Source organism: Monodon monoceros, unplaced genomic scaffold, assembly GCF_005190385.1.
Source record: "Monodon monoceros isolate NGI ecotype Baffin Bay Population unplaced genomic scaffold, NGI_Narwhal_1 Super_Scaffold_19, whole genome shotgun sequence".
Lineage (NCBI taxonomy): Eukaryota > Metazoa > Chordata > Mammalia > Artiodactyla > Monodontidae > Monodon > Monodon monoceros.
The window spans coordinates 11,467,528-11,491,158 of NW_021703775.1; the positions used below are offsets into that span (position 1 = coordinate 11,467,528).

A 23,631-nucleotide genomic window follows, 5' to 3' on the forward strand; every position below is an offset into this window, starting at 1 on the left:
ACAGCTGAAGCCCCTCCAAGCCCCCAAACATCTGAATTTCTGGGCCTGCGGGGCCGGTCGCTCCCCTAACAGACAGCTTTTTCTCCAGCTGTACCCACTGAGCCCTGGCGGGCTCTTCTTGCAGAGCTTTCTCTTGCTGAGGGGATCAGATGAGTGAGGGACCCTGAGGCAGCTGGGGGATGCCCATGGAGAGCAGGGGGCAGCCTCCTGTGCTCTGGAGATGTCTGCTGAGAGAAGAACGATGAATCAGAGTGACCTGGATGATGAGCTGTGTGGGCCGGAACAGGAGTGGGAGGTCTGAGGCGGGTGGAAGGTTGACTTTGCCTTCTCGGCTGTTGTGCTCAGGGCTGGTCCTCGGTGTGAAATTCTGGGTGTAAGGAGTTTGTGTTTTTTGTGAGGGCGAGGGCTGGTCAATCTTGTTGCTCTGCCAGATCCATACTAGACTTCTGTTCAACGAGTGAAAGAATGAAGAGCTGCGGAAGCAATGGAGCGTCTGAGGCCATTACCCTCTACCCAGTCTGTGGGAGGGCTGTGTGGATGACTCACGTCCTGCCGCCCACTCACTTTCTCAGCCTAAAGCCATGTGTCCAGGGGCACGGTGACAGCGAGCTGACCCCTTGTCCCTTCTGCCACAGAAGTGTCGTTACATACAGTTCCTGAGTTTCCAGCAAGTTGCCTTTCTTCTGTGCTTTCCTGGTAAGAGCTGAGAAAGTTGGGCCTTGGGGAAAATGGAGTCCAGGGTGAGGTCTCCAGAGAGGCCTTTCTGAAGAAGTGTCCAGGAACAAAGGGCTTGATCGTTTTTTTAGTGACCACAGTTTGTGAACTAAATAGAATGCAAATCTGATAAATAGGAATTCTTTTTTGTTGTTGTTTCGTTTTGGTTTTTTTTTGGCTGCGTTGGGTCTTCGGTGCTGCCCCCTCTGTCTGGGTCCTATGCCACAACACGCCCAAGCGTGTGAACTCAAAACCAAAGGGAAGAGACCAGGGATGAGCAGTCGGAAGGAGGCACATAAAGTCTGGAGTGGGTGGACTAGTCCCCCACCCCTTGTGTTGGCAGAGGAACAGACTGACCCGTTTGTCTGGGCCAAACAAAATCCAGCTCTTTATGGCTGTGGGATGCTGGCCTGAGGCAGCTCTCCACATCAGAGCTTGTCTGTGTGGGTGTTTGAAAGCGTCCCTCCCCTACATTCCCTCTCTCTCCGGAACTGTCCCTGGACCTCGTGGGTGCAGAGCCACGGATACTGGGTGGCCAGTCCTGTTTGATGGGGAGTGAGGAAATATTTGACGATGGAAGCCAGCCACATTCACAGCAGGCGGGAGTGTGGTGGTGGGATGGTGATGTGTGGTCCTTACTTGAATCATTATTTTGAACCTATTTCTGTAGGTATTGACTATAGCTGGGTACAAGACAGGTTCCCTTTCTTTCTTTTCTCTCTCTTTTTTTTTTTTTTTGGCTGCGCCAAGCAGCTTGCATGAGATCTCAGTTTCCCGATCAGGGATTGCACCCAGGCCACAGCAGCGAAAGCCCAGAATCCGAACAACTAGGCCACCAGGTAACTCCCCCATGTTTCTTTTCTTGAGAAGTCTGAAAGAGAACAGAGTTTTCAGCAACTCTAAGACATGGTCAGGCCATTGCATCAACTTTCTTTTTGGGAAGAATATGTGCTTTGACTTCCTGCCTCTTCTTACTCTAGAGAAAAGGAGGACAATCTTTTTTTTTTTTTTTTCTTCCGGTACGCGGGCCTCTCACCGCTGTGGCCTCTCCCATTGCGGAGCACAGGCTCCGGACGCGCAGGCTCAGCGGCCATGGCTCACGGGCCCAGCCGCTCCGCGGCATGTGGGATCTTCCCGGACCGGGGCACGAACCCGTGTCCCCTGCATCGGCAGGCGGACTCTCAACCACTGCGCCACCAGGGAAGCCCGGGAGGGCAATCTTGAAGTCAGGTCTCCTAGAAATGCCCTTTTCTATTCTGGCAGGGTTGGAAGAGGCTTAAAGTACAGGCTGTAAAAGCAACAGAGTTAACAAAAATAAAGAGGAAAGAAGGGGGAAGTAAACGGGTTAAGTGAAAAGAAGAGTTACCACCTAAGGGCATCCTATTTGCCTCTGCCCTTACTGACAGCCAGGGAAAAAGCACTTAAAGACTCGAAGTTTGTGGGGTTCTTCACTGGTTTAACTGTTGCTTCATTCTCTGTGTCTCAGTTTCTTCGTCTGTAAAATAAGGTAAAAGTACGTCAAGACAGGTTTATTAGAGCATCACGTGAGCTAATGCACGCAGAGCATCTGAAACTGCCTGGCGCAGAGTAAACGGGGTAGATATTACCACTACTTCATTCATTTGTGACTGCAGTCGAGTGGAGGGGAGTGGTGGGTAGAGAAGAGGTGGTTTTCCTTTACTCAAAGGCTCCCACCTTCTTCTCCCTGAATGTTCCTCTCCCCTCTCCCATCCAAGTCCTAATGGATGGCCTCTGAAACTTCCTTGGATCCCAGTCTGGCTCCACAGCGTTCCCATTCCCCACTGCAGTCCCCCCTCCTCCAAGCAGACCCTTTCCAGGAGGCTTCCTTCCTGCTCAGTGACTGGTGACCTCAGATGCATTTCTCTGACTGCAAGCGTCTCTGAGCTCAGAAAGTGCAGAAGTGGTACTGCCTCTTCCTTTTGTCCATGCTTCTGCAGGTCCGGAGGGGCTGGTGGGTCAGCTTTCCCAGCTCTCTACAATTTAACTCCACCCATGGAGTCAGTGAGAGATGGAAGCATCTCCAAGAAAACTCCAAACCCATAGTGCCCAGGTTGCTGTTCAGCGGCACACGGCAGGCTGTCTTGTTCAATTCTTTTTTTTTTTTTTGGCTGCACTGCATGGCTTGTGGGATCTTAGCTCCCTGACCAGGGATCGAACCTGGGCCCTCGGCAGTGAGAGCACAGAATCCTAACTACTGGACTGCCAGGGAATTCCCTGTTCAATTCTCTTTGAGGTGAGGGTGGGTAAGGGACCCTTAAGCTCCTGGGCTCTGTGGCAGGGACTCACCAAAGATCCTGGGGGCGGTCAGGGTCTGAGCCAGGCCAGGCCTCTCACTCCTAGGCCAGCAAGCCCACTCACGTGCCCTGAGACACACACTACACCCCATCCCACCACGCCAGGGCCCCGGCAGAGGGCCCCAGTTTCTCGTGGCCCCCCATTCTTTATCAGCAATGGGAGAAGTCTGAAAGAGCGTGGCCTGGATGGCAACTCTGCCATGTGACACACAGTTCCTTTTAAACATGAGCTCTGCACAGTAGGCCTTCAGCTAGATACTGAATTCAGTAAGAGTGCCCAGATCACACCAGCCACGGAGTAGACATCCTTTCAGAGGACTTTATGTACATTGATTGAGTCCTCACAACAGCCCTAGGAAGTAGCAACTCTTAACCTCTCCCCTTTACAGATGAGGAAACTGAGGCATAGAAGGTACTTGCCCATGGTCATGTGACTAGTGAGTAGCAGAGCAGGCAGTTCGGCTTTATTGTCCATACGTTAAACCACTAGACCAACTGGCTTCGCTAGGGTCCGAGATTCTAACAGAGAACGCCTTGATTCTAACAGAGAAACATTATCATTGGGATCTCTGCCCTCTTTCCTGTGTTCAGCCGTAAGGTCAGAACCAGCGCCATTTGTGTGTGAATTGGTGGTCCTCATTTTTTCCATCTTTTTGCATTTCCAAGGCACTGTAACTTCTCTCCATAGGCAGAGCCCTAGCTCTTCTCCCTAATGGGAGGATAAGGCGTCCCAACCATGGTAAGTCCAGGTCTCTAAGGGCTGTACCCCACAGATCCTCTCTCCCCAGGTGAGGCAGCCAGGACCCCCCCCGCCCCCGCACGGCCTTCGGCCTTCAACCCCCCACGTCCTTTTACAGCCTGGTTCACTCTGAGTGTCCTCCTAAGGAGGAAGGGTAGAACCCTTCTAGAGCCTGAAGATGTTCACAGAATTCATTTGTGTCGCAGGGGGAATCTCCTGAATCTCTGCCCTGGCACTCTCCTCAACCCACCCCAGGAGGCCTGGACTGTGCTCTTGCCTTGATAGATATGCCCCACGGCTGCCCCACGGCCTTCAATAGACATTGTCCAGCAAGTGTTTGCCCACTTAAAGAGCTAGTACCACAGACCAGCAAAAGTAGACATAATGGACAGAATGCAAAAAACACATACTGGGAAAAGTTCCAGGCAATTGCCTTAATAACTGCTTTGAAAATTATCGTTTTCAATGGCAGAACACTAAGGACCTTTAACAGACCAGTCCTTTATTTTTTTTTCATAACCTTGAAATGAAGTAAAGGTGGAAGGAGGAGTACAATTTAAGGTGTCAGAATTACATCAGATTTGCACCCCAGGGTCAGTGCTCCCGGACACGCACTTTCTTTTTTTGGACATGACCTTCGGACTTAGAGCTTTGTAAGTTACTCATATAACTCCACCAGATTTTCTAGGCAGGTCAGAGGATACTCCGGTGGAGTTTACGCCTCCATAGATGACCCGGACATAGCAACGATTTACAGCGTCTTCGTTCCTGCTAATCAGTGCCCAGCTGCTAGAGATGGCAGAAGGTGGGGAGGGCTCCAGAACATTCTAAGCCTGGTAAATATTTCTGTTGGGAATTCTTTAATCGCACTACAACTCTGACAAGAGACCATGACCTTAATCTCCCTTGGCATGATTGGTTCGTCTTGAACTTAAGCCAAATAGTGAAATGCCCCTAAATGTGCAGAGCAAATCTCACTAATGTCAAAACTACATTATATACCACGTAGGGGGACCAGAAATCCATCTGTCTCAAAATAGGAAAGCTTCCGGGATGCAAAGAGAACACCCTTACAACCTTTTCTACATTCTAAAACAGGAATATTCACGGAAAGAGCAAGACGAAATTAGCATTCACTGAACTCCTACTGAGTTCTAGTCACATTCACACACGTTAACTCACTTAATCCCCGCTACCAGGTAGGTAGGGATTGTTAACAATTTACATTCCTGAGAGCGCAGTCAGAGAGATCTGGAAGTCGCTCAAGGTGACACGCTGCAGCGAGCAGGAGTCAGGATTTGAATCCGGAGCAGTGTCCTTCCCCACGCGCCACAGCTGCGGCGCAGAAAACGCAGCTCTGCCACGGGGGAACTGACGACTCGCAGCCGCCCTGGGGCTCTGCGCCATAACTGGGCGACGACCTGGTTCTCGTGACTGCTCAGTCTGTTTTCACCCAAGTGCATGACTGCTGGAGTAAAGCGACCACGTGAGCCCTTTCCCTCCCCCGGCGAGGGACAGTGCCTGTCTGGCCAAGGGCAAGTCACAGGTGCGACAACGTGCCAGGAATGGATTCGGAGCCCCAGAGCGCGAGCTCTCTTGCAGCGTCACCGGGAGGACGGGAGGGAGGGAACTCGGCCAGGTGTGGCCTCCGGATGCGGCAGGTCGCAAGTGCGCTGAAAGTGCGGCTTGAGGCGCGGCCAGCTCCGTAAAACTGGGCTCGCGCGGGAAGAACTATGACCTTGGTCGCGGCCTCTACAATCCCCGCTTGACGACCTCCAGCGGCAGGGTTGAGGGTGCCCCGCGGCATCCGCCGCTAACCAGCAGGGGCGGCCAGAAGGTGCCTGGACACCAGGGCAAGGCCGCAGGGAGGGGACCGGCCCTCCCCACGTGGACAGGCTCCCCTCTGGGGGCGTGGCCGCCGGCGCTGGGCGGGCCAATGATCGCCGCGGTCGGGCTCATCCGGCCGGGCCGCCGGGTTGGCTGGGGCTGCGTCATCCCGGGGGCGGGGCTCCTGGGCGGCGCGAGGCGCGGCTGGTCACGCGGTGCGCGGCGACGGCTATAAGTAGAGGCCGGCGGAGTGCGCTGCTGGAGTGATGGCTGCCGTCGCGTGCTGAGTGCTTTTCCTTCTCGGCTGCTGAGGCGTCCGCGGCTGCTTCCTGGGTGGGTTGCCAGCCCCGCCGAGCCATCCCCAGAGCCTCCGCCCTAGGCCAGGCCGTGTGCTCGCCGACAGCAGGTGCGTGCGTCCGTGGCCCTAGCCCGCCGCCGCAGCCTGGACCTCGTCTCCCACTCGGCCCCTCGTTTCCTTTGGTGAGTGGCGGCGCCACCTTGGAAAGGCTCTTTCTTCTCCCCGGGGCCCGGCGCGGACGCGGCGGCGCGGGGGCTGGCCGGCTGGGCCAGGGCCGGCGGCGCGGTGGGGTTCTGCTTTCGGCGCTACCCGCCTCCCTCCCCCACCCCACCCCATGCCACCCCGTCCGCCCGCCCGCGGGCCTTTTTGGCGGTCCCCGGGAGGCGCGCGCGGGAACGGCTCTTTTCCGCTTTTCGCGGGGAGGGCGCGCGCGGGCCGGCGGCGCGGGGGCCGGGCTGGGCGCGCGCGGGCCGAGGTGGTCCCCTGCGCCACGTGCCCGCCGCCCGGCGCGTTCTGCTTGGGGTGCGGGACACCGGATCGCGGGCGGCGGGCACGGCCGGGGCCCCCAGTCCCGGTGGGCCGTCGCGGGGTGCGGGACCGCAAGGGCGCGCTGCTATTGTTATCCACCGCCCCTTCCAGGATGAACTTGCGTCCTTTCTCTTCTCCGCCATGGAATTCTGCTCCGTGCTTCTAGCCCTCCAGAGCCAAAGAAACCCCAGACAACAGATGCCCATACGCAGCGTATAGCAGTAACTCCCCAGCTCGGTTTCTGTGCCGTAGTTTACAGTATTTAATTTTATATAATATATATTATTTATTATAGCATTTTTGATACCTCATATTCTGTTTACACATCTCGAAAACCGCTCAGTAATTCTCTGATTAATTAAAGAACCACTACTCTAGAGAATGGCATCTACCATGGCAACGCTGATTGCCACTACTATTGCTGCTACTGCCGCTTCTGGTCCATTGGTGGACTACCTATGGATGCTCGTCCTGGGCTTCATTATTGCATTTGTCCTGGCATTCTCCGTGGGAGCCAATGATGTAGCAAATTCGTTTGGTACAGCCGTGGGATCAGGTGTAGTGACCCTGAAGCAAGCCTGCATCCTAGCTAGTATCTTTGAGACAGTGGGCTCCGTCCTGCTGGGGGCCAAAGTGAGCGAAACCATCAGGAAGGGCTTGATTGACGTGGAGATGTACAACTCGACACAAGAGCTGCTGATGGCCGGCTCTGTCAGTGCGATGTTTGGTAAGTTTTTTATTCGTATTGTCCTGATAGTGGCGGGTGAGGAAATTCTTATCATGGGTAGTTCCATTCTTGTGCTCTGCCTTGATTCAGATTATTACATTCAGTAATATGCACTTCGTACATAATGGAATTTGTCACTTTTGTCACGTACTTAATAAAACTTGATGTGTTTCAGGTTCTGCTGTGTGGCAACTAGTGGCTTCGTTTTTGAAGCTTCCCATTTCTGGAACCCATTGTATCGTTGGTGCAACCATTGGTTTCTCCCTGGTGGCGAAGGGGCAGGAGGGGGTCAAGTGGTCAGAACTGATAAAAATTGGTATGTTTAATTCTAAAAGGCTTTTTATTCTTCTTGTGGTGTTACCATGGCGTTGTGTATGGGAGAAAATGGTGTAAAATTGGAGGGACGGGCTAAAGTTTTGAAAAGAGAGGACTAAAATTTAAAGTGTGTTTTGGTTCCTGATTTCCATTAGTTGACATTTTTTTCTTAATGTGTTCTATTCCAGTGATGTCTTGGTTCGTCTCACCGCTGCTTTCTGGTATTATGTCTGGAATTTTATTCTTCCTTGTTCGTGCATTCATCCTCCGTAAGGTAATCTTTCTCTCCCTCCATGACCTGTACTAAGTCACACTCAGTGGTGTTCAAACCGGTAGCATTATTGCAAATGTGATCGGTGTGTAGGAGTGTGGCCTTGGAAAGTTAGAAAAATTCTTTGTTTTGTATACCTCTCGTATGTTGAATTTTCTGAAAGAGGCAGGTTTTCAATACCCAAGAAGTCACTTGGGAAGGAAAAATTGAACACTATAGTGTGCCGAGACTGAAAGAAAAAATTAAGGAAATGTATCTGGAGTGGCTTTGTTTACCTGTATGCAGATCACTACCTCGAATCACCATCATATGCAGGCCAGTCTGCATTGTAAGCTTAGGGTTCAACGAATCAGTGTCCTGGGTGACTTTTTCTTAGCTGCTACTTCAAGTGGAGTCGTTTGGGTCCCCACATAGTTATTTGTAGAGAGTGTTGATTATCAAACCAGCTTGTAAGCTTCATGGTGGACACCCTACCTCTCACAGTGACTTGACTCTAATAGCTCAGAATAGGTAAAAAGGAACCAGTAAAGGTAATTCTCGTTTTGTTTTTCTTGGCAAAAAAAAAAAAATTCCAGACAGCCATTTAATTTCCTGTCCATTTGAAAATCCCTTTTGAGGGACCTGATAGCATTTTTTTCTAATCAAGAAGTCTGATGCTGGCTCCAAAATAAATGTAGACAACAAGGGATGTTGTCGTTGGACTGAGTTACAGTAAGAATAAATGCTTTTTTCTCAGGAAACAAAGTTGTCCTTTTTCTGAGGTGAACGGCTCTTAACGGTCCATTGTAAGTTCTTAAAAATTCTTCTGAACTGAAGAAATCTGAGTGAAGGGAGATAGGTAGCTTAATCCCAAGGGGTAAGAATGTATTCAGAGCCATTTGTTTGGTCTAGTTCTAAGCTTCTCTAGGGAAGGATACGTACTTTTCTATAGAAATTCAGTAACTGGTAAAGTGACTCACTAATCAGTATTTACCATGGCCTGCGTCTGGCAAAAGATAGCAGCGTAACACTTTGAAAACTTGAAACCTCTATAGCTTGGTATAATTTGAGAGTAAACAGTTGGTTGATATTAACGGACTCAAAGTTTGGCATTGTCTTATTTAGCAAGCGGGTAGTGAATAGCACCTACCCTCCTACTCCCCACAGCTGTGGAATGTGATAATGTGATGCTTCCATTTGAGGCTTAGTAGTAGTCGTCGGGGATCAGAACTCTTCGTCCTTTTAGAGCTGTATAGCTTGCTCCTTACCAGAGAAGCAGGAGGATTGCTGGGATCCCCTGTTATGGATTTGTGCTCATAAAGGTTTACACCGGGTCTTTGTGGATTATTGAGAGACAGATTGTTCCGATTCTGGAGAGGCTTTGTGTGTCTCAAGCCAAAACAAACTTCTTTTCTGGAGGAGGAATGGTCGTGCTTTCAGGTGCAAAGTGGGATTTTCAGGTCCCCAGAACTCTCATTTGGGGAATGCATGCCAGGCATTTTTATCCTCAGTTAGAGACCTTAAGTTAGATATATGAACTTCTTAATTATATATTCCTCGTGGGGTATGAGGATGGACATGATCAAGAATGATTGGAATAGGTCTTCCCTGGTGGTCCAGTGGGTAAGACTCTGTGCTCCCAGTGCAGGGGGCCCGGGTTCAATCCCTGGTCAGGGGACTAGATCACGCACGCATGCTGCAACTAAAGAGTTCGTATGTCGCAACTAAGAAGTCCGCATGCCACAACTAAGAGATCCTGTGTGCCGCAACTAAGATCCGGCACAGCCAAAATAAATAAATAAATATTAAAAAAAAAAAAAAAGAATGATTGGAATAGTGTTTAAAACTATTCAATATGGACTTTGAGAATCTACCCGCACACACACACACAGGCAGGCACATACTCTTGTGTTTAATCTACCAATAACAGATGAATTTTTAGGTGATGAGGCTGAATATTTCTGGTTACTGTTAGATTTTAAGTCTCAAGAAAACATCTTTACACTAGTAACCTTTGGTGGTCTTGGCTGTTAAAATCTAAATATTTGACCATTAAGATACTTTCCAACTAAAGATTCTGTTTTGGAAATTAACATTAAAAGTGCTTTTAAAAATTTTCAATTTTCTGAATGTTCCAAGGGTGTTGGGTAGTCTAGTAGGAAAAAGCAGAGTGGAGGTTAAGGATTGGGACAATAAACAAGGAATAGGGGGAAAAGGGAGTTTTCCTGTTGAGTGTTTAAATTCTAGTCAAAGAAAGTGGGCCTTTCAGCATTCTCCCTTCTGTCAGGAATCTCATTAAATATATCTAGGGCATCTTTTCAAACTCAGGAACTTTTTTCTTTAGTTTACTGGAATGTCCGATGTATAAAAAATGAACTATTATGGTTGAAAATGGGTTATGAAGACCCCCTTTCCCATCCCATATAACTGGACGATGAGATATTTACTTACAGGTAAAGTTTTAAGTGTTAGGTGAGTCATACGGTGGTAAACATTCAATAAAATGTTAGCCCTGGTTACCTCCTTGGGGAGCGGCTAAGAGGAATTTGGAGGTAGCAAAAGGGAGAAAGAGAAGCCCCCACAAATGTCTAGAACCCTTATGGATTTTGATTTCGGGGGGTGGTCTTAGGTTCCTTGGAGAATTTCTTAAAAGCACAGATAGTTCTTAGAAGAAAAATGTATATACACCTCAGGTTCATAACCTTACCGACTACCCTTGGGGTGGGACCCGCATGGTTGAGTTACTCAGAGATGATGAGTTTTTTGTTTTTTTTTTTTTTTTTTAATTAATTAATTAATTAATTAATTAATTTTTTGCTGCGTTGGGTCTTTGTTGCTGCACGTGGGCTTTCTCTACTTGTAGCGAGTGGGGGCTACTCTTCGTTGTCGTGTGCGGGCTTCTCATTGCAGTGGCTTCTCTCGTTGCGGAGCACAGACTCTAGGCACGCAGGCTTCAGTAGTTATGGCATGCGGGCTCAGTAGTTATGGCTCGTGGGCTCTAGAGCGCAGGCTCAGTAGTTGTGGCGCATAGGCTTAGTTGCTCTGCGGCATGTGGGATCTTCCCGGACCGGGGCTTGAACCTGTGTCCCCTGCATTGGCAGGTGGATTCTTAACCACTGCGCCACCAGAGAAGCCCTGATGCTTAGGTTTTATTGGCTATTTTTGTTTTGACCAATTCCCTACCTGTAGCATTCTCTTAAACTACGGATAGGGAAGGTAATATTCGGAGTGGTTTTTGTCGAGGGCCCATCTCTGCTGATTTGGAATGGCACCTCTACTTTCCGTTTCCTTGATCTTAAGCCATTACGTCACTCTTCTGATGTATTTGATTCTTCTCCTTGTCTATTCCTCCCCAAGATTTTCCATTGGATTGTGATTCAAGATAGCATTAAACCTTTGGGCTAACCACACCTTTAAAGTTTAGCCTTCCCATGTATTCAGATCTGTGCTCTTGTTTTTAACTCTTATTTCCAGTCACACTGGCCTCCTTGCTGTTCCTCAGACAATTCAAGTGTTTGCCTCAGGGTCTGTGTACTTTCTGATGTCTCTGGGATATTCTGCCCTCCAGGTAGCCTGCTCTCTGGCTGCTCTTTTTCTACCCCTGCGTGTGTACCTGGCTTATGGCTTGTTGACCTAACACATTTGTGTCTTTGTTCCACTGATGGTCTTTGGAGTATCTCCCGCACCACCCCCAAGAATTAAAGTGTGCGCCTCCTTCCATCACGGCCTCCTTCCCCTTCTTTTTTCTTCATAGCGTGATTCTGTACTAGAATGTAAATGTCAGTTCTGTGAGAGCAGGAACTTTGTCTCATTCACTCCCACATTTTAGTGCTTGGCACGGTCTGTTAAATGAGGAGGTGACCTAGTGTACGATTGATTTTTATCTTAGCACTTTGGTAAATCACTAGTTGTGGCATATTTATCAAATGTCTAGATAAGATGGTTGTTGCTGGTATACTCTACTACATGTTTTGTTTTTAAGAAGTCATTGCAGGTATAAAGTCAGGTAAGGAATGCAGTATCACATAGTCTGTTTCTTGATCTCTCTTATATAGTACATTTTCAGGTGTGTGCTCAGATTTTATCTGGACATGAGGTACCTTAGAGCACTGGGGGTTGAAACTGATTATTCAGGACATCACCAGTCACTAGTAATAGGTAGCCTTGTTAAGAATAACAGCAACAGGGACTTCCCTGGTGGCGCAGTGGTTAAGAATCCGCCTGCCAATGCAGGAGACACGGGTTTGAGCCCTGGTCCGGGAAGATCCCATATGCCACGGAGCAGCTAAGCCCGTGCGCCACAACTACTGAGCCTGTGCTCTAGAGCCTGCGAGCCACAACTACTGAGCCTGCGTGCCACAACTCCTGAAGCCCTCATGTCTAGAGCCCATGCTGTGCAACAAGAGGAGCCACCGCAATGAGAAGCCCGCACACCACAACAAAGAGTAGCCCCCGCTCGACACAACTGGAGAAAACCCAAGCGCAGCAACAAAGATGCAACGGAGCCAAAAAAAAAAAAAAAAGACAATAACGGCAACAAAAACCTAACCAACCCCCAAACATTAAAGCAAACACAAACTTAAATTCAGATGGATGTAGAAGACGAGATCAGCCTTGGTAGGGGAACTTCCAGGAGCAAATGTAGGAAAAGACCATTTGGCCTTGGAAGCTACTATGGGGAGATAGTTATTGGAACTAATTCCTGAAGCTGCCCTTTGATAAGGTTCTATGGAAATGGGTGAAGTTTTTACGGCTTTTAAGATCTTGAGCTTAATGGTGATGGTGTTTTACAGGCAGATCCAGTTCCTAACGGGTTGCGAGCTTTGCCAGTATTCTATGCCTGCACAGTTGGGATCAACCTCTTTTCCATCATGTACACTGGAGCGCCTTGTAAGTACACATCAGAATAGTTAAATGCGAATTTCAAGTTGTTTCTAAACCTTGCATTAAATGCCCAATTTACCCCTTTCTGTTTACAGGGCTGAAATCTCCTAGAAGGTGGCTGGCCTGCGCCCATTTCAGAAGGCTGCAGGCTAGTGTATGCTGAGTTAACCTAGATAGTTTTTCAACCAAAGAGACCTGCTCAGATTCTAAATCACTACAGACCTTTACTCTTTAGTCTTCACAGGATCCACCGATAATTTGATCTTCTCCCTCCCTCTTTCCTATCTATGCTAAAAATACCGGAATTGATGTTACCTCGACTACTGAAGAGTCATTAGTTATACTTGGTCTTCGACAATCAGTCATTTAGGACTGGTTTGCTGGATATTCTCATTTTTCTCTCCCAAGTGGAGCTCCTTTTTGTTTCTAAATTTACTCCCCTGAATCTGCTTGAATGAGAAGAGTTGGGATGTTTAACACCTGCCCTAAGTGCACTTGGAAGAAGAATTCATGCAGCTAAGAGGAAAAATATTTGTGAGACTATAAAGATTGAAATGTTGATTACTTTTATGTTGGAACGAAGGCAAAGCATGGATTAAATTGTGATACGTGTTTCATTTAGCAATTGAAAAAGATTGATAACCTGTAACTTGTCAGACAGGACAGTACATGTATTGATCAGCCAGTTTTCCTGTCTAGGTTCATTTGGCCTGATGGCCTTTGATCCGTCAAGTCAGTGGCTTTCAATCTTTTGACTGTTGTGACACACTGGAAGAAAGACATTGTACATTGCTGCCCAGCACACACATACTTAGGGAGGGAGGGGGAGAGGGGGAAAGAGAACTGGGATAGTATGTTGAAGCTACTTAACCTTACTGTGTGCTATGCGGTCATATTTGCAAGTATTCTTTTTAGCTTTTTAAAATGCTCATGGTGGCCCACCAAATTGATTTCATTTCTGACTGACGGATTGTAACTTGCTTTGTAAACCTCACTGAAGTAATAAGTCACTGACCAAAATTGGAGTTAGCTAAGTATTTTTAACCATGTCTTTGTTAGAATAATCAGGAAAGAAATCAGGCAACTTTATGAGGATATTGATCTGATTTAGGGGACACCAGCCTCCTTACCAAATGCTACAGGCAAAGGAAAGCTTGCCTGCTGCCTTTCCATTCTGTTTTAAATTGGCTTCTTCATGCTAAACTAAAAAAAGGCTCCGTGAGGCTCTAAGCACTGATGTTTTATGTGGTAGCAGCAAAGCTCATAGTTCAGTGAAATTAGAAACTTGCATTTTCAGTCGTCTTTGAAGAGGGAATGTGGGTATTTTTGTCCTGTCCTTTGGTCGATCATTTACAAGAAAGAACCAGTCTCATTTTCCTTTTTTGGCTTGGAACGTAGGCAAATTTAAATTGTGATACAGAGATTGATTAAATTTCATGTATATTTTAGTTTGTGTGACTAACTGCATGATTAGAATTGATAGCAGGAATTAAAATGGAAAGATTTAGTCATCACAGAACTTTGGTTTTGAAGGGGCCTCGGTTTATATCTGATTTTTAAATACTAATCATTTTGAGGAACAATAGAATTTCCATTTTGTAAGTAATTCCTAATATGCAAAACAACCCCAAGTAACTAAGCTGTTCTTGGATAAACCACAGATCATTATAACATCCTTTAGGTTTAAGTAGTGTTCTCTAGTGCTTTGCTTCTGTCATTAAATATAGACGAGTGGCTTGGAGGCTGTTGGCATTTGAGTGATAACCAGGTGACTAGTTAATGATCCCTGAGCCATGTGAGAAGTAGGCATGTCTCTGTTTAAGATGTGGCCTGTTAGTGTGATGACCACTCTACTATTTTCTTTTTGTGAAAGACGAGCCCTTTGAACTCTTCCTATCCCTTGATAGATAAATGTATCTTAGTTTGATAACGCGTCCTAAGAGATAATCTTGCTCTAAAGGATTTTGCTCGTTCAATGGATGTGATAACTTCCACAGAGAACTAATTATATCAGTATGAGAAATGTGACGACTGGGGCACTTTCCTTTTTTAACGTTAAAATCTTACGTGCAAACATAAGGTGTGGCTGCTCCCATCTGGAGGCTGGGCAGTGGAAAGCTTCCGTTTATTTTCATAGCTAGTTGCAGTTGCTCCGTGTAGTAATCTGTCTTCTGAAGCAAAGAAAGGAAAAAGCCTAGTATGTGAAGGAGCTTGGGAGATGTCAGTCTAGTAGGTGTTTAAAGCAGGCCAGACTGGTGTGGATTTCACATGCTATGGGATTTTTCTCCCAGATTTGTATAGCCACGAACACAGTAAATCCTGTGGACCTAAGGCTGGCAATAGCTATAAAGGGTGATGGGCTGGCTTGGGGAACCCCAGAGTCCCCAGAGGAGGGTTGACACGTTATTACAGGGGGGCAGTTGCCCTGGGGTTTTCAAGATGCACCATTTTATCTCCTAGTGCTGGGCTTTGACAAACTTCCTCTGTGGGGTACCATCCTCATCTCGGTGGGATGTGCAGTTTTCTGTGCCCTTATCGTCTGGTTCTTTGTATGTCCCAGGATGAAGAGAAAAATTGAACGTAAGTAACACGTTGTAGCAGAAAATCTTAACTAGTAATGCTGTGCTTGCTTCTTTGTGTGTAGCCGTCTGTAAAAATCTGCTACTTGGATAGATTGGTAAAGCCAGAAAATTTACATGGAAATTTGCGGATGTAGGTTTATTGTCCAGACTACGTTCTTATTAACTTAAAATGACCTGAGACCTAGTCATAAGGCGTATTTGACCTTATTTGGGCCGCCGGACAAGCTAGGCACTTAATCTATTTTTTCTTTTTTTTACTGTACCTTGATCACTTGCCAGTGACATGCTAGATAAATACAGAGAAGTTGTAGTCTACATTAATTGAGAAGGATGAGGATACCTTAATGAAAAATAAAAGGTAGGTATGAAATATTTTCACAGGAAACATTTACCAAAACCAGCGCCTTCAGATTCAGATATTCAGAGCTATGCTACTATATTATCTGACCTCAGATTTGGTTCATTTTCAGAATTGGAGCACAGATTCCAGAGGTAGACATTTTCGGGTGTCATGAAGGGATCATTTAGACCATTAGTGTATGTAGTATTTCAGTATAATCAAATATGGCATACATTTTGGTCAGTATAGGTCTTAATTAAATCTTGTATTCCTTCCCTTACTACTTGAAGTCTCTTGAGAGGATCTTTTTCCGCCCTTTTCATCTGCAAATGCTCGGGTGGTGACATAAGTTTGTTCTTTGAAGAGCGCAGGCCTGCACAGACTGCAGTGGCACCGGGAGAGTGCTGCGTCATGCAGCTGTGTTCAGGAGCCTCCGAGAGGCTCTGCGCTAGTCTGGCGGCCTTCAGGACTTCGTGACCTTGATTCTCCCTCAGTCTGGGAGAAGATGAGACAGGTCTTGCTAATGTTCTGTACCCTGGTTGGTAGCTTGACCGGGATTCCTGAGTGGACACGGAAACAGACTGGGCATTGGTACAAAGGCAGAAAACGTTCCCACCTGGTCATGGAACCTGGAACCATAAGGCGCATGTCTTTGTTTTCTAGAGGTGGAAATTCAAGTCACCTTCAGCTGCCTGCGTTGAGCTGCGTCATTTTGCTTGAGCTCACAGACTGAAATGTGGGGCCAGTTTTTAAAAAGCGCGTGCACTAGATGTGGTCAGAATGTTTAGTTATCTGTCAGCCCCGTGCTTGAGCTCCTTTCCCCTCAAGAAGGGGTCAGCAGGAAGCTCAGGACGGTTTCTACATTTGTGAAGGGTTCTATAAAGAACAGGAATTTATAGCAGAGTCCACAGAGCCTAAAAGATTTTTACCATCTGGCCCTCCACTGAAAAAAACTTTGCAACCCCTAGTAATAGGGTGTTCTGCATTTGTATCGCTGGTTTCTTCCCAAGTGAGAGATTAAGCGATACGGCAAATAAAGCAGGCAGGAAAATTATCCTGACTTTTCACTGAAGTTTACATGTGGTCTTATTTTGAGAAGGATTTTTTTTTTTTTTTTTTTTTGAAGTGAGGGAAAGGGGAAATGTAGAGCAAGTTAGTTTGGTCAAAACCAAACAAAAACATCCTTCTTTTCTAGGAGAAATCAAGTCTAGTCCTTCTGAAAGCCCCTTAATGGAAAAAAAGAATAGCTTGAAAGAAGAACGTGAAGAAACAAAGTTGTCTCTCAGTGATACAGAAACCAGGAATCCCGTCTCAGAGGTAGGGTCAGCAGCCACTGGGCCCCTGCGGGCTGCAGTGGAGGAGAGAACGGTCTCGTTCAAACTTGGAGACCTGGAGGAAGCTCCAGAGCGAGAGAGGCTTCCCAGCGTGGACCTGAAAGAGGAAACCAGCATAGATGGCACCATGAACGGTGAGTGGACTCTTCCTCGGGTGGGGAAAGGCGAGTTTCCCTTTGTCAGCAGTACTGCTGCGAGGCTCTGTGTTCGGACTTGATGCCCTGGGCATTGAGTGTAACCTTTCGGTCTTGGCCAGGTGCAGTGCAGTTGCCTAATGGGAACCTAGTTCAGTTCAATCAAGCTGTCAGTAACCAGATAAACTCCAGCGGCCACTATCAGTATCACACGGTGCATAAGGACTCCGGCTTGTACAAAGAGCTGCTCCACAAGCTACATCTTGCCAAGGTGGGCGACTGCATGGGAGACTCTGGCGACAAACCCTTGAGGCGCAACAATAGCTACACTTCCTATACCATGGCAATTTGTGGCATGCCCCTGGATTCATTCCGTGCCAAAGAAGGTGAACAGAAGGGTGAAGAGATGGAGAAGCTGACGTGGCCTAACGGAGACGGCAAGAAGCGAATTCGAATGGACAGTTACACCAGTTACTGCAACGCCGTGTCTGATATTCACTCGGCATCCGAGATCGACATGAGTGTCAAGGCCGAGATGGGTCTGGGCGACAGAAAAGGAAGCACCAGCTCTCTAGAAGAATGGTGTGACCAGGACAAACCAGAAGTGTCTCTCCTCTTCCAGTTCCTGCAGATCCTCACGGCCTGCTTTGGGTCATTCGCCCATGGTGGCAATGACGTCAGGTCAGTCGATCATGATTCTTGGCATTGCTCGTGCTGTTCTTATGCCGCCTAATCCCTTTATAAGGCTCTGCTTGCGGCCTTGGTGCTTATACCACCCGTGGGACACTGAATAATGTAGAAAGGGTGAGGTAATAGCAATTAATTGACTTAAAAAAACAGGAAGAAAAATTTTCTCTTCAGAGATTACAAAGAATATGTTTGTTTCTGTAGGTGATAAACACATATATCTTCCACAGAGAAGCCTTTTATCGAGATGGGAGCCAGTTCTTTGATATAATCACTGCCCCCTAGAATGAATTTGTAGGTGGTTAATCCTATTTCTGTGGTTTGTCACCTGTTCATTGGAACCCAAAATTTGCTTTAGTTGGGCCTGTAGGAAGACAGGCCACCAGATGCGTGGCGTTTCCCCTCTGAGAAGAGCTCTCATTTTCTTCTGTTGTGTGTGTTGGGGTTCCATTTATTTCCTTTGAAAGAAAGACCAGTTTCTAATGAAAGCTTTGCTTTAGAGAACTTAGTAGATCAATTAACAACTAGATTCTTGCCAAGTTTTAGTTTTGCCTGAAAAATCATCCCTGCCCTCTTTTTCTTTCAGCAATGCCATCGGTCCTCTGGTTGCTTTGTACCTGGTTTATGACACGGGAGACGTTTCCTCAAAAGTAGCAACACCAATATGGCTTCTGCTCTATGGTGGTGTTGGTATCTGTATTGGTCTATGGGTTTGGGGAAGGAGAGTTATCCAGACCATGGGGAAAGATCTGACACCAATCACACCCTCTAGGTAAGTTGGTAAAGCAGGTCTTATTAGGTTAATGCTCATTTTCTTAAGATACGTAATACTCTGCCGTGGTACTACATAAAGTAACCAAGTTTGTATAAGTTCACGACGTTCCTCTCTCTTTGGTGTGAACTTTTTAGATTTTCCTTATCGTCTGGCCCTTAAACATAATTTATCTGTTCAACTCCGGTGGACTCTTTTTAACAAAATAACTTCTGAGAAAGATGTGTGTGCTAAGGCTTACTAGCTATGTACATTTGGCTTTTATCTCTGTCTTTACGGAGCCAACACTGATGTTTACTAGATTCAAAGTAAAAGTGCAAGCTTTAAGAATGGGCTTCCAGAAAACCTTAAAACCTCAAATGCTAGAAAAGAGAAGAGCAGTCTCAGGGCCTGATTTAAAGCAGATTTCAGGAGTTAGAGCAAACTAAAGATGTTGCTGGAGTTCTCGTCACCGGATAGAGCACAGCAAGATTGTGTGAACTTTGGGGTAGTGCTAACTTACCAGAATTTAAGTTCCATTCTTGACAAGTGATCTATCTGTGTCCACAGCGGCTTCAGTATTGAACTGGCATCTGCCCTCACTGTAGTAATTGCATCGAATATTGGCCTTCCCATCAGTACAACACATTGTAAAGTAAGTGTGATGGAGAGGTACTGTGTCTTTTGAGTGGTTTTGGTAGATACGTCGAGAGGTATTTTTTTCTTTTTGTTGTTTGGTTTTTTTCCTTTGATAATTTGGTGTTACACCGCGGGGGTGTTGAAGGGCTCACAAGTTCAGGACGAGTTGACTCTAAGAATGTAAAGACACGTTGCGCAGTTTCTAGCGTCTGTTACTTTTATGTAAGCAGACAGTATATTTTCTCCCCAAACGGTGCAAGAGCCCCTTTCATAGAGGTAGCAAGTCTGTGAGGCTTGCGGAAGGGCAGTTTATTTGAAGCAAGCATATATTCAGAGCATCTCAGGATTGAAGTCCTGAGAAACTTACTGAGTCCTAAGGTGGCTTGATGACCGTCTAATAACCATAGGGTAACTGTAGGGAAAGGAAGAAGCTGGCTTCCTTAAGGGAGTTTTTAAGTTAGTTCATCATGGAGCCTTTGAGTCATTCTTCTTCTTCCAGAGAGATCTACGGGTGATTGGCTATTAGGTCTAATAGCAGCCTCCCTCTGGAATCTTTGGGAAACCTAAAACTTAAAGGAATCTATTATTAAAGCAGTTGTTATTATTATTAATGTAGTTCATTACATTCCAGCAGCTCAGAAGGGAAAAGGGAGTTGTCTTTCCCTCTTTTACCCCAATTAGCACAGATTCCGTGACTGGATTTTATATTGCCCTTCGTCTGGTTACAAGCCGGCTTTCGTGGATCGGTCCGGCAGTCTGGGGCTCCATACCTACCTAAAAATCACGGGTCTATTTAACAAAATGCCACTGGCACTTCAGTAACCAGTTTCCTTGATTGTTTTCTCCCATAGGTGGGCTCTGTTGTGTCCGTTGGCTGGCTCCGATCCAAAAAGGCTGTTGATTGGCGACTCTTCCGCAACATTTTTATGGCCTGGTTTGTCACAGTCCCCATTTCTGGCGTTATCAGTGCTGCTATCATGGCAGTCTTCAAATACGTCATCCTCAGAGGGTGAAGCTGTTTGAGATGAAAACTCGGGTCAGTGTTTGGGACCACCGTACACATTCCTGTTCCTTTGAAGAATGAATTACAGTGTTACAGAAGACTGACAGGAGTCTCTTTAAAGTTTGGGAGCCGTGGGAGGGAAGCGTTACTTGTGCTATAATTGCTTTTGTGCTAAATATGACTTGTCTCAAGATTAGCTATGTAAAGTAGCCAGGTTTCCACTGGTTCCTGTTGAGGTTCCTTTTCCTTCTGGGCTGTGAATTCCTGTACATATTTCTCTACTTTTTGTATCAGGCTTCAATTCCATTATGTTTTAATGTTGTCTCTGAAGATAACTTGTGGTTTTTGTTTGTTTGTTTGTTTTGTGTCGTTTTAAAACGACCATTCAGAGCCGTTTGACAGTGTGCTCTGCTTCGTTGGTCTCACCAGCTTCTGCCCCAACACGCACAGGGACTCAACAGCACACGCCGTAACCGAAGCTTCCCTTGTAGTCTCCTAGAAAAATAGTCATTTGTACCCTGCCCTCCTGTTGGCAGGGGCAGGTTCTGTTGGCATACGTGAACTTCTTACTTACGAGGACAAGGTTCTTTGGACACGGTGAAAATTTAAGTTAGTAGTAACTTCTTTGCAGGCAGTTCACAGACTATGATTGCTAAGAAGAAGTAGGAAGAAAAATCCTTCTGGCAGTCTTGGTTATTTCTTTAAGATTTCTGGAAGCGCGGGATGGATGAATGCAGTGGAATATGAACTTTGGGTGAGTTAAATGGGCCAGCCTTCCATGTTCATCTGTCTACCTCTTAACTGAATAAAAAAGCCTACCGTTTTTAGAAAACATGTCTCATTGGTTTTGTTCATATATTTGAAGCATCCGAGCTCCCCATCAGTCAGCCTTATGCAATTCTTAGGAGAATGTGGTATCTTAACAAGTGAGAACTGCCCTCTAGCTTAAAGTTCCCCACTCCTCCCTGGTACGTTTCTTGTGATCCCAGAATATACATGACGTTCCTCCATGGGGCGTTTCTAACTGTTTGGTATTTTTTTACCAGCACATCCTAGACATTTCCATGTTAACACGTATCTACTCATTGTCTTTAACAGCCACAGAGTTTTCCTGTTTGAATGGATTAGTTTGTCTTACTAGACCCTTATTTAGATTATTTGTAGCTTTGCTATTAGAGAGAATGCTAAAATGAGTGTTCGTGTTTCGTGTGTGTAGCTCGGCTTCATTTAAAAATTCTCAGTGTCGGATTCTTCAGTCTTGACCCATTATCTCTTTTAGGCTTGATCAGGACAGTTAAGCAAAAGTGCATGGCTTTGCAAACTAGATTGATGGGTCCTGTCCTTAGACTTTTAGCAAGATGCTTTGTAGAAGCCAGACTGCAACAAGGATAAAGGTTATGCTTGCCTGACCTGTGCCTGAGAAATTGGACCACTGGTTGCGTACCTGCCATGGATTCACTTAGTAGATGTTCACCATTTCATGTCAGGCACTGCACTAAGCTTTTTATATACATTTAATTCTCAAGACCTTTTGCAGTAGTTCCTAACATTATTTTGTAGCTGATGAAAGATACTGAACTGTATCTTTCCTAATCTTAAGAGAATGGACAGGGACTTCCCTGGTGGTCCAGTGGGTAAGACACCGCGCTCCCAATGAAGGGGGCCCGGGTTCGATCCCTGGTCGGGGAACTAGATCCCACATGCCACAGCTAAAGACCCCGTGCGCCATGCAACTAAGACCCGGTGCAGCCAAAATAAAGAGAATGGACAGCCCCAGGCTAGCTGAAGGTAGCCATGTGACTATTTGAGGAAGGAGAAGGGGGCCTGGGGTAAAGAGGAACCTAACAGTAAGCCCAGAACCGAGGGTCCTGCAGGAGACCCTCTGAGTTTTGGTGCTGGCTTCCTTTCCTGGGTGCTACGTGACCTCACACAAACCCAGATCCTGTCTTTGCCCAGTGATTAAATGGAGAGTAGTGACTCTCCCCAAGACTTTTCCCCTTGGCCCAGGAGAGGACAGCTGAGGAAGTACTTGAACCAAGGATGTGTTTCTCTAGGAAGAGCAGCTAGATCTGGGGAAGAGGAACCCCATTCGAGCTAGTGAGAGGCCAGAGGGGATCTGTATTTCCATGTATGGTAATAGCTGCCGTGGGCCAGGGACACAGGCTGGTGAGAACTCTGGCCTGTTTCTCTTGGGCGTTATTAGATGTTGCCTTTTTTTTTTTTTTACTCTCCCCCCATCCAAGCTATTTTCATTAAGGTTGCATGTATGCATAATAAAGTGGTCAAGTGATTCAACAAGGCTTCTATGGAACAGGGATCTCCCACCATCATTTCCCTCTTTCCTGAGGCAACCACTTGCTTTTCTTTTGGTATTTGTATTACTATTTGGCCCTTTCAGTGTTTAGCTCTTGATGTCCCATAGTGAAAAATGATGTTTAGTTCTAGTCTAACACTGTTATCATACACAGACCCTAACCTCCCACCATTGCTGTATAATTCGGTCTTAATTTTGGTAAGATCAAAATCGAGAGTATTTTAAAAATATCACTGAGCTGCTCTTTTCCGGACGTGCAGGCTCAGCGGCCACGGCCCACGGGCCACCAGGGAAGCCCTGCTGAGTCTTATAGATAGTACGTATATACTGTGATCATTTTGTTTTCCCTGGAATAAGCTCTACCGCCCCACCCCACCCCACCCCACCCCTTTTTTTTTTATTAAGTGTTTGTCACCCTTTTAGGACCATGAGAAGCAACAGGAAAGTTCCTGATATTTTAGGGAAGCTTCACTCACAGCTTCTGACCTGTTCCAGTCTAGACAAGTTTCACATCTGCATCCTAAAATTTCCCTCTGCCATTCTGGGAATTTCTTTTACCTCCTTTGTTGGATTTCCTGTTTCCTGTAGCCCATGTTTTTGTTTTTTCTTGGTTTATTCCCCTGTTTTGGGGGAGAACACCCTACTGTTCCAGCTTCCTGAGAGAGAATCTCGGGTGGTAAAGGCCTAATTGCTCAGAGTTCCGGGGCTCACTGGGGCAAAGGTCACTGTGTGTTTTAGTCTCCCCGTTTTCGGTACCTTGTTTTTTTGCCTGGTTCCAAATGCACGCGTTCATTACCACAATTTTTAGGTAACTAACACCAGTCCCCCAGTAACACGGTTCAGATTTCAGTTGCCATGGTATATTTTAATTGAGGAATCGCGTACAGTACAAACTTTAATGCTAGCTCTTTGGTCCACAAATCCCATTTCCAGAGGAACAGATGGACATAGGCCCAACGAATGACCTCTCAGCTGGCTTTTTTCAAAGTCTTCTTGGTGTCTGGTTGCTGTTCAGCTATTATTCAGTTCACTCACCGACAACAGAGCTTTTTAGTAGTGTTCCCAGCGGTAGAAGAGATGCTGTAGGCTGTTAGCACCGCAGTTGGATTATGTTCCAGGTTCTCTTGGGGGCTTGAATGAAAGTGTGAAAACTTGCCTTTTACCATCAAATGCAGCTTTCATTGATCCAGCCAACAAAGAGGTTATTTCACATTTTAACAGGTTTGGACAGGCTATTGGTACTATAACTG

General features: G+C 46.5%; 1 protein-coding gene across 2 annotated transcripts; it reads left to right on the forward strand.

The window, feature by feature from the left end:
- Positions 1-5,848: 5,848 nt before the first annotated feature.
- SLC20A1 (solute carrier family 20 member 1) lies at positions 5,849-20,899 on the forward strand. Of its 2 annotated transcripts, XM_029232011.1 has the most exons (11): positions 5,849-6,075; positions 6,533-7,148; positions 7,324-7,464; positions 7,652-7,737; positions 12,507-12,603; positions 15,058-15,177; positions 16,715-16,987; positions 17,110-17,668; positions 18,261-18,446; positions 18,996-19,080; positions 19,916-20,077. In XM_029232011.1, exons 2-11 carry the CDS (start codon positions 6,803-6,805, stop codon positions 20,075-20,077), a joined length of 2,055 nt encoding a protein of 684 aa, XP_029087844.1. In that variant the 5' UTR covers positions 5,849-6,075; positions 6,533-6,802. The 2 variants fall into 2 exon arrangements, with proteins under 2 accessions (XP_029087844.1, XP_029087845.1); XM_029232012.1 differs by lacking the exon at positions 5,849-6,075 and having other exon boundaries at positions 19,916-20,899.
- The last annotated feature ends 2,732 nt before the right edge of the window (positions 20,900-23,631 follow it).

Excerpts from the sequence above, each read along its gene's own strand:
- SLC20A1 (XM_029232011.1), top strand. The coding sequence starts at position 6,803 with ATGGCATCTACCATGGCAACGCTGATTGCCACTACTATTGCTGCTACT. Across the intron at positions 12,604-15,057 it reads CATGTACACTGGAGCGCCTT|TGCTGGGCTTTGACAAACTT; the intron begins GTAAGTACACAT and ends TTTATCTCCTAG. Across the intron at positions 16,988-17,109 it reads CATAGATGGCACCATGAACG|GTGCAGTGCAGTTGCCTAAT; the intron begins GTGAGTGGACTC and ends GGTCTTGGCCAG.